Source organism: Aphidius gifuensis, linkage group LG1 (genome assembly GCF_014905175.1).
Source record: "Aphidius gifuensis isolate YNYX2018 linkage group LG1, ASM1490517v1, whole genome shotgun sequence".
Classification (NCBI taxonomy): Eukaryota; Metazoa; Arthropoda; class Insecta; order Hymenoptera; family Braconidae; genus Aphidius; species Aphidius gifuensis.
This window is the reverse complement of record NC_057788.1, coordinates 30,544,713-30,554,819: the sequence shown is the minus strand read 5'-3', so window position 1 is coordinate 30,554,819 and position 10,107 is coordinate 30,544,713. Positions and strand designations below refer to the sequence as shown.

At 23.3% G+C, this 10,107-nt stretch overlaps 2 protein-coding genes across 3 annotated transcripts; both read right to left on the bottom strand.

Annotated features, from left to right (window-relative positions):
- Positions 1-1,476: 1,476 nt before the first annotated feature.
- On the bottom strand, positions 1,477-3,605 carry LOC122860376 (tubulin-specific chaperone C). The gene is made up of 4 exons (XM_044164163.1): positions 3,524-3,605; positions 3,367-3,414; positions 2,953-3,220; positions 1,477-2,822 (listed from the first exon to the last, which is right to left on the bottom strand). The coding sequence occupies exon 4, from the start codon at positions 2,666-2,668 to the stop codon at positions 1,637-1,639; it is 1,032 nt and encodes a 343-aa protein (XP_044020098.1). The 5' UTR covers positions 2,669-2,822; positions 2,953-3,220; positions 3,367-3,414; positions 3,524-3,605; the 3' UTR covers positions 1,477-1,636.
- Positions 3,606-4,605: 1,000 nt separating this feature from the next.
- LOC122860375 (WD repeat-containing protein 26) lies at positions 4,606-10,096 on the bottom strand. Of its 2 annotated transcripts, none has more exons than XM_044164162.1 (10): positions 10,018-10,096; positions 8,760-9,032; positions 8,315-8,560; positions 8,064-8,223; positions 7,805-7,975; positions 7,565-7,738; positions 7,035-7,487; positions 6,822-6,967; positions 6,344-6,747; positions 4,606-6,102 (listed from the first exon to the last, which is right to left on the bottom strand). In XM_044164162.1, exons 2-10 carry the CDS (start codon positions 8,771-8,773, stop codon positions 6,044-6,046), a joined length of 1,827 nt encoding a protein of 608 aa, XP_044020097.1. In that variant the 5' UTR covers positions 8,774-9,032; positions 10,018-10,096; the 3' UTR covers positions 4,606-6,043. The 2 variants fall into 2 exon arrangements, with proteins under 2 accessions (XP_044020097.1, XP_044020096.1); XM_044164161.1 differs by having other exon boundaries at positions 10,008-10,077.
- Positions 10,097-10,107: the final 11 nt, after the last annotated feature.

Here is a 10,107-nt window from a genome sequence, read left to right as displayed (position 1 = left end):
ATATTTTCCGATTCCGATGGAAATTAATTTTATTAAATATATAAAATCATTTTTTAAATGAGCTATATTTTAAATGTTGAAAAAATAAATTAAAAAAAATTATAATCAATGTAAATTAATGAGAAAAAAAAAATAATATAAATATTTTTATTTATCAAAGAAACAAATATATAATTTAAGTAATTTTTTTTTACAAATTTCAATTTATTTAAATTGTCCCTTTTATATATTTATACGATACAAAGTATATGCATGTATATATAAAATTGTGAATTGTTGCAAAAAGCATTTTACGCTCCGTCGGACCAAAAGGGAAAAGGTAACATCAATCGTCACTGAAAAGCTTTATCTTTTCACAAGTTTTGTTGCCAATTATCGTTGAATTGAAATACGAAAATAAACTTTTTATTTATTTTTCATAAAATTTACAAGATAAAATACAAATAATGATTGAAAAATAAATAAAAAAAAATGTAAAATTTAAATGTTAAAAGTAAGCTATAATTTCATGGTGTTTTTACATGGTTATTATTATCAAGAATATGCCAAATCTTGTGGAAAATGGAAATATATATACACCTGGATAAACGTGTTTATATATATGAATAAAATAATTTTTTTTTATATTATATCAAGTGTACAAACATTTTTATAAAATTGAAAATATTTAACAATGAATATATAAATAAATAAAATCGTATGGGTCTTATGGTGTTTGATATTATTGAATAGAGTGAATCATGCGATTGATGTTACCAAGAAAAAACTGCCACTGTTCAAATAAATAATAATAAAAAAAAAAATAAATAAATAAAAATTATATATAAAAAGTAAATCCTGCCAACAAACACATTTTGGATTTTGTCCACTTTAAAACTTAATTCACCGAATTGATTTCAAAGAAACATATACACTAAAAAAAGGATAATATTTTTACTATACTGTAAAGTGAAAGATCATCATCATCATCATGATAGAATATAAAAAAAAAAAACTAAAAGGAAGGATGAAAAAAAAATCTAAAGTTGAGTAAGAAAAAAAAAAAAGCGAAAAAAATGAAATTTTGTTTTTATAAATCTTGGATAGTATGATTTTTTAATAACTCACTCGTTTTATGGTTAAATTGTTATTCAAATATTCCAAGATAAAGAAGAAGAGTGAGCTAATAAAAATAATATTGACTAAGATAACAATATCCATTGAAAAAGGGTGATTGAAATGTTAAAAGTTTTTTTTATATCCAGGATAATTCACATAGACATTATTCGGATTTTTAAATTTACATTAATTATATAACTAAATATTTATATTTTTTTTTTAAATAAAGAAAAAAATTTATCATCTCTATATATTTATTTATCTGAAATAAAATTATTTTGGAATATCAATTGATTATTTAAATAAAAAAAATCTTAAATTAAAAATATGAAAAATTTAATTATTTAAATTGGTAGAAATTAATAAGATAATTAAAAATTCATCAAGATAACGTGCATTTATTTCATATAATCACAAAAAGACACGTGTTATAATTTATTACAATATTTGACAATTTAAAGAAAAAATACAAAAAGATACGTGAAATAATATTAATAATAAAAAATAGTCTTGTGTTAATGATGTATAAATTGTTAATTTATAAATTCCAATTTTGAATTCTCAATTCAGGTTTAATAATATTCCAATTTGGTGATTGAATTTCATAGGATAACCAATTAAAATCATCAAGTGAATCCCAATTATTTGTATCAACATCAAGTCCAGATAATAAATAATGATTTTGTTGTTCATCATAATTCCAATTATAAGGTGCAACATTAATATTTTTACAATCTTCAATAATAGCACGACTTGTAACATGTATATAAACATTACAATTAATTGATGAATGTAAACGAAATTGTTGACATGCAAATACAAATGTACAATCATTACAATTATGAGCAAATACTGATGATGATACTGGACCAATTAGTATGATACAATTAACAAGATTAACCATGTGTAATGTACTTGGTGAACCATATATTTTAACTTGACAATTATTTAAATTATCAAGCATTATATCATTTTTATTAACATCATTTGCATCAAGTATTATTTTTTCATTAATACGATTTATTATTGTTGTTTTATTGTCATTATATTTATCCATCAAATCATTGTGTTTGCTTATTTCACAATCAATTATTATTTTGTCATTTTTAATATTATCAGTAACATCAATTTTATTATCAATTGTTATATTTTTATTAATAACACAACGTTTTTTAAAACCAAATTTTTTTTTAGGTATATATTTATCTTCTAATTCAGATGTTTTATTTTCAAGATGTTGTAAATTTTCTTGTGCACGTCTTATATCATATACTTTTAAAAAAATTTTCGATTGTGATAAATAATTTTTTAGTAATTGTATATCTTTTGTTATTTTATCAAATAAATCAGTTAATAATGGTGTTGTTGATGTTATTGAATCTAATAATAATTGTATTTTATTACATTTATCATAAAATGTTGATTTAAAATAACCTAATTGTTCACTGTCAACTGATAATTGTTGTTTTTCTTCTTTACGTTTTTCAATTATTATTTTACGTTCACGATCACGTTTTGACATACGATCTGTAAAATTTTCATTATCAATTATATCATTTGTTGTATCCATTTTATATTTTTTTTTATTGATCTTTTTTAATATCTTTTTTGGTTTCTTCAGTATTTTTTAAATTTTCATTCTTTAAATTTTCTTTTTCACGTAAAAATCTTTCAGAACGTTTTGTAAATGGTAAATATGCTTGATTTGTAGCTTTTGGAAATTGCTGTAATTTAAAGAAAAAATAAAACAATAAAACAAATGAATAATATTAATATTTATAAAAATTAATTTGAGGTTTTATTTTTTTGTAAATGTAACTTGACTGTTGTTAGATAATGTAATGTAATTATTACCTTGATTAGCTCGTTTTCATTTGGTGTTGTTAAATTTAAAGCGATAAATCCAACTCCAGTACCAAGGGCTAACAAACCAATTGATTTAAAGAACGCCATTAAGTAATCAAGCAAATAATGTTAATGTTTTTCTTGTTAAATTAAATTTTTTTACTCCAAGTATCAGTATCAAAATCACGTATACTTGTATCACTGCTTATGGTTTCACCAATTTTATAATAACCCTCAAGTATTGATGGAAAATTTTCGTTCATATAAAAACGAAAATCTGTAAAATTAATTATTATTGTATTAATTGTTTTAATTGTGCATTATATTTTAGTTGATATATATTTTTTGATGATTCATTAAATGATGAAATAAGATAAAAATTATTAAGTTAACCTCAAAATTTTATTAAGAGCGGTTACGTACCTTGGGATCTATTCATGCGTCTCCAAACAATATATGTAACACCAAATGCTGCAAATTCAAAAATAAATATTTTCTTTACAATACCCTGTGCAATTAAAAGCGGTGTTTTAGGTTTTTTAACGAACATTACTAGGTAGAAAAAAAAAAAATTTATTACTTTTAATCAAGTGCAATTTCCATATAAGGATATCATCAATATCCAACTGTGAATTGGTATTTGTTGTTGAGAAATATATTTGTGCATGTGTGTGACCAAATTCGGGTTTGTCAGAATGTTGGTAATTTGTTATCTATATTATCAACATAATATTTTTTAAATAATATAGAAATTACGAAATTACAATTAATAAATTTTCGATTAAAAATAGAAATTTCTACGGTACTTATCACTGTGGATTTCGATTGGAAATTTAAGTTCAAATTTCGAAATATATTTACGTATTTCTTTAGTGTTAATTGAAAAAAGTATTTATAATAATTATTGTTATTATTAGTTTAGTGTTAATTGTTGAAAAAAAAATTAATTGACAATTTTTAATGAAGATGATTGATTGAGCTTTGTATATTTCTATTGATTTATATTAAAAATTGTAAATTAAATTAAAAATTTGTAAAAATAAAATTTGTTATTACAAATTAAAATGTTTTATTAAAATTTTATTAATTAGTTATTAATCATGAACAACAAAATAAAGGGAATTTTATTAAAATTGTTAAGTTTTTTTTTAACAAAACTTTTTGTAAAATTAGAGCTACTTTTATAATTTAAAATCGACAAATTATTTATTAATAAACAAAACCTGAAATTTAAAATTTTCTTAAAATTTTGATTAAAAACTTTTTTCTTTTTTGAGCATTATAAATTAAAAAAATAAAAAAATAATTTAAAAATAAAATTATAAAATATTACAAAATTATCATTATTTTTTATAGTTAAAATAATATTTTCTAGTGCAATTTATTGAAAACTCATCTGTACATTTATGCATTTTTTATTTATTTTTTTTTTCCTTCCCCTTATTATATATCATAACATTGCGAATATTTTTTATTTATATTTTTTACGTATTATATATAGAAAACATATTTTCAATGACATTATTAATTTATAATTAAATTTTAATTAACTAACAAATGATTATCAGAAAAATAATTCCAGACAAATCACATTTTCTTTTTTGTAAAGTGATAATAGTGCGATATTTCATGCGATTATTTCTTCAATAAAAAAAAAAAAAAGGCAGTTTGTTAAATCATTAGTAATTATAAGGCGGTAACGCTCGTAAATTTTGTTTTTCATATTATTTTAAGTATCGCGGTACCGTACGTTAATTTTTTTGTTGTTATAAAATCGCTATACTAAAAAATAAAAACAAAAAAAAATTGATGACTCTTTGTCTCGTTGTGAGTATGAGTCTTCATAAACATAATCTCATTATTTTTACTGTTATTATTTGTTATTTTATTAAAAACTTTTATTATTTAAATTGCCACTCTAACAGTTATTATTACTAATTAATAATATAATTAAATTATTCAGATGTCAACACGAAACACGATGATTTTTGTATTCGTTATTTTACAATTATTTTTTATCATTTTTTTTTTATTTATAAATAATTGTAATAAGTGCCATTTATCACATGTATAATTGATTTAAAAGAGCACACTTTTATAAATCAAATTTTTCACAATAAGTAATAATATTAATAAATAATTATTAATTTATTTTTTTTTTCATTTATTTTTTTGTATTGGCACAAAATAAATATTCACCATTTTTTACCCGAAAAATTAAAATTGTTATTAAAGCAAAACGCAAAAAAAATTATTAATAATGTTTTTTAAATTTATCAAATGTTTTTTTTTTTATTTTTTAATATTTTTATGATTTATAAATAATCATTATTTATGCTTACCATTAAAATTATATCCTCATTATTTAGGATACATTTTTTTAAATTATTAATATACTTTTTTTTTTTTTTTTTCAATTTTCTTTTTCTTCGTTATTTCTATTTTTTTCTTTCTTCTGAATTAAACTATTTTTAATATTTATTATGCTCGTCAACAATTGTGTTGATTTCAAATACAATCAATACATGTGGAACGGATTTATTTCTTCTTTAATTATATATATTATTTATATATTTATCTTCAAGAAAATTTTACTAGTAATTATAAGTTAGAGCGAGAGAAAAAGAAAAGAAAAAAAAATTAAATTAGTTAATAAAATCATAAAAATAACCCGTTGAATTATCGTCACATTATTATTTTTTGTTTGTTTTTTAATTAACACGACGGTAAAGTCATTGGGTGATCACCGAAAATAAATCGATTTGTTGTCAAGTTAATTTGAGTAGATGCTCAATATCAACAACCAAATCAATTATTAATTTTTTATTTATCTTTCTTTTTATTATAACGATAATAGTCTCTTATAAATTTTATTTATTCGTGAGACTATAGTGCACCAAGTATTTAATTTATTATTTAAAGTTATTTGATTTGTAATTTTTTTTTTTTTTGTTTTTATTTGATTGGATATATATATTGTTTTATTATTATCATTTATTGTATATGTGGGCACTGGATGAAAGACTCAACGAGACAGCCAAATTATTAGGACAGTCTTTTGAACACCATAGGATTTTATAAATGCCTATTGTGTAATTTGCTACGAGCCCATTTCATGCCATCCACTGCTGCCATTTGACGAATTGCATTCAGGTGATGCTAAATCAAAAAATATATTGTTAATAAAAATTATTAATATGACAAACAATATCTGTCTTGATTATACAAATAAAAAATATAAAAATCTTATCTATAAATTATCAAAAAAAAAAAAAAAAAATTTAATCGAAATTGTAATTATTTTTCCATGAAATTACTATTGAATTTTACTATTTTCTATTAATTTTTTAATAAATAAAAATGAAAATAAATTTAAAAATAATATCAATAATATATTTACCAGTTTTTGTACTATCAACTCTATCAGGTGTTGTTGGTTTTGGACCCCATATTCTGACAGTACAATCATCAGATACAGATGCCATCATTTGATGATAAACTGGATTCCATGATACACAATTAACTGTTCTAGTATGTCCAGTTAATATTGCTATTGGTAATTCACGTTTAATATGCCATATATAAACTTTATTATCCTCACTACCAGATGCAATAAAATCATGATTAACACCACCAAAACAACTGTGAATTGTAAAATGTCCTTGTGTTACACCTTGAAAACGTCTAACAAGACATCTATCTTGTAAATCCCAAAGATGTACACCTTGATTAGCAACATTTAACAATACCAAACGATCAGCTTTATTAACACTGAATGACATTACTGGATGATCCTCTTGTATACTAAAAAAACCAAATAATTTAAATACATATAAACTTAGTAAACTAAATAAAAAAATAAAATAAACAACTCGTACATTGTAAAATCACATAATTCATCAAAATTATATCCACGAATACGATGATGTGTATCAGCAGCAAGAACTGTTTTTCCATCACTACGACACCACAGACATTTAACTCGTACACCCTCCCAAGAATCCAATACATTGCCATCCATATCCTATTGACATAAAAATTATCAAATAAAGTTTGCAATTAACAAATTAAATAATTAATATAACACTTACACATTGATAAAATTGTCCACGTATACCACCAGTTACAAATTTTTTAGCATCACGATGCCATGCACATGCTGTCAATGAATCCTCAGTACTTTGTGTTAATTTAACACGTAATTCACAATCTCTTGAATTAATTGACCATAACCATAGCTCTGGACAATCTTCTGGACCACATGCTATTAAATGACTACTATCTGGACTCCATGATATTAATGCAACTCCATATGTATGTCCATCAAGTGTTTTTCTATGTGTTACTTTAAATGTTTCTGGATCAACATCCCATATTATAACAGACATGTCTTTTGAACCAGTTGCTAATTTTAAACCATCTGGTGAAAATTTACAATACCATACTTCATCACAATGATCATTTAGTACTTGTGTTGTATGACATGGAAAATGTTCTTTACCACAATTATGATCAACTAAAAGTGATACAGTATCCAGAGTTGCCTGTGTTTTTTATGTAATTAAATTTGTTTACTTGAAAGTATTTTTTTTTTTTTGCTAATTAATAAGGTGAAACTTACCTGGTTTGGAGTAATGTGATAGGTGCATTGTTGATTTTGCATATCTACAGCTTGTGAAAGTAATGATTTAAGTCGTTTTGGTGGAAGCATTATTGAAGATGGTAAATATTTTTGTAGTCTATCCATTAATGCTGTTCTTGATGCAATACCTTTACCATCCCATCCAGCTCTTGTCTATTTAAAAAACAAAATTATAAATTAAAAAATAAGAAATTTATTGTACTTTTTAATTAATATTACTTGTAATTCATCACGTCCACTGCACATCATAAATGCAGAAAGTTGATGAACACGTCCAGTATTATGACCAAGAGGAGTTAACTCATTTCGTAAAACTTGTAGAGCATCAAGTACCAATCCTTCTTCCAAAAATTCAAGATACTTTTGTTCTAAAAGTAAAAATTTCATTTCCTAAAAAAAAAAAACAACAAGCCAACAATCATTATTATCAAATAAATATAATTTTATATAATTAATAATAATAAACTTATAAACTTACAACAACACTTTGATTTGAATTATTTAAAAATGATTTAATTTCATCAAGATCATGATCAGCTTTGCTCCAGTCACCATCCATAACATGTTGTCGAAATTTAGCTGCAGCTGGATGATCAAGTCTACATCCAGATTCTTGCATAAGTAGGTCAGCAGTACGGCTATTTAATAAATACAAATAAAATGATTAATTTGTTTCTTAACACTGTTGTTTAAAAAGCCATGAAGACATAAATAAATAATTAAACATACTCAAGACCAACAGCTTTTAAATGTTGTCCAATAAGTCGTACAATATCTTGGTTTGTTTTATCCATTATTTTTGGTGGTCCAAGTGCATTATTATTATCACCATTGACACCATTAACATCAGCATCACAACGTGGTAATGCATTACCATTTGCACTGTGTGTTGTACCACCAGTATCTGGATTTGCTCCATTTTGCTGTAAGCCAGTACTCTGTGAACCATTTGATGTTTGTTGTTGTTGTTGAATTCTGAAAATAAATAATAATGACATTTATACAGTTAATTCAATCAACAAATATACTCTTTTTATTTGTAGATATATTTATCTTGTGTTTATCTTGTCCAAGGTCATTGTGCTATAATTACATTATTTTTTTCTTTGTCTTACTTGATGACTCAAATTAAATGACTTGGTTTTTATATATTTAAATCTATGTTTTTTAGTACCTATAATTTTCCATTGCTTCGGTGTTGTGGTACTCGTCCGCTGGTCTTGAAGTAGTTGAGAGTGAACTACGGGACCTTTTGCGCGGTGGCGGAGCGAGTCCACCGTCGTCCGACTCGCCGCTCGAGGCCAGGCTTATGCGCGTACCGCCCCGTTTTTCACACTATTTTATTGTCACCGAGGTGATTTTTAATTATGGTGATGATTTTTTTAAATATTAAATTCATACAATCTCATTCAATATTAAATTTTCACTACTATTTATTGTTTTTAATCTAAAAAAAAAAAAAAATAAAAAAAAAATAAAAGAAAAGTTGAACAAAAAATATAAATATTTAATCAATTATTTATTTTTTTTTTTTTTCCATTTCTTTCTTCATGTATTTAATTTTTTTTTTTTATTTTTTCTTCTCTTTATTCTTCGTGCTTGATATTTTAGCACACACAAATGTTTTTACATTAATGTGTCACGAATATACGTTTACAAAATGCGTACACACAAATAACAAAAATAAAAAAATTCACAACAGAGAGACTTAAGAGAGAAAGAGAGATTTTAATTGAGAGGAATTGAAGGGTAAAGAGAGAGGAAGATAAATTCTCTACACGTATTATTATTACCCCTTCTCTAACTATATTTTTTTCTTTGTTTTAATTTTTGTTTATTTAATAAGAATTAAGCTTGATATCTTGAATTTTTTTATTGATTAATTGATGTTAAATATTGTTAATAATATTTACTATTTTTTAGAATTTTTTTTTTCTAATTTAGACTTGATTTATCTACTCCGGGAGGGGTTTATGTGTATGAAAAAATAAAGGGAGGGGGAGGAGTGATTGAGAGGGGAAACCCCTCTTTTGTCTTTTTTTTTTTTTACCAAAGATCACGTAAAACTTGATACCATTTTGTAATATTATTATTAAATTCACTAATATTTATTTATTAATTATTATTGATAACACAAAGCTTAATTTATCAGCTTGATTTTAATAGCAATTATTATGATGACAGAATATGTATACGTTGAGTAAAACTCGATCGATGGAGAAAGAGAAATAAAAAAGAAAAAAAAAAAAAAAAATTTAATGAATGTATTATTTAAAAATAAATAAAATAATAAATGTAAATAAAAATTGCACAAAAATTTAAAGAAAAAAAATAATAATAAATTGAATTATTAATATAATTTATAAATAATATTATATTATTGTAAAATTGACAGATTAAAAAAAATATTATTAAGACGAACAATGACTGACACAGCTGATACTTGTTTGGATCGTGTCGTTTACGTCACACGCCAAAAACTTCAACACACACATACACATGCATCTTAGTGTGTCTCTTTT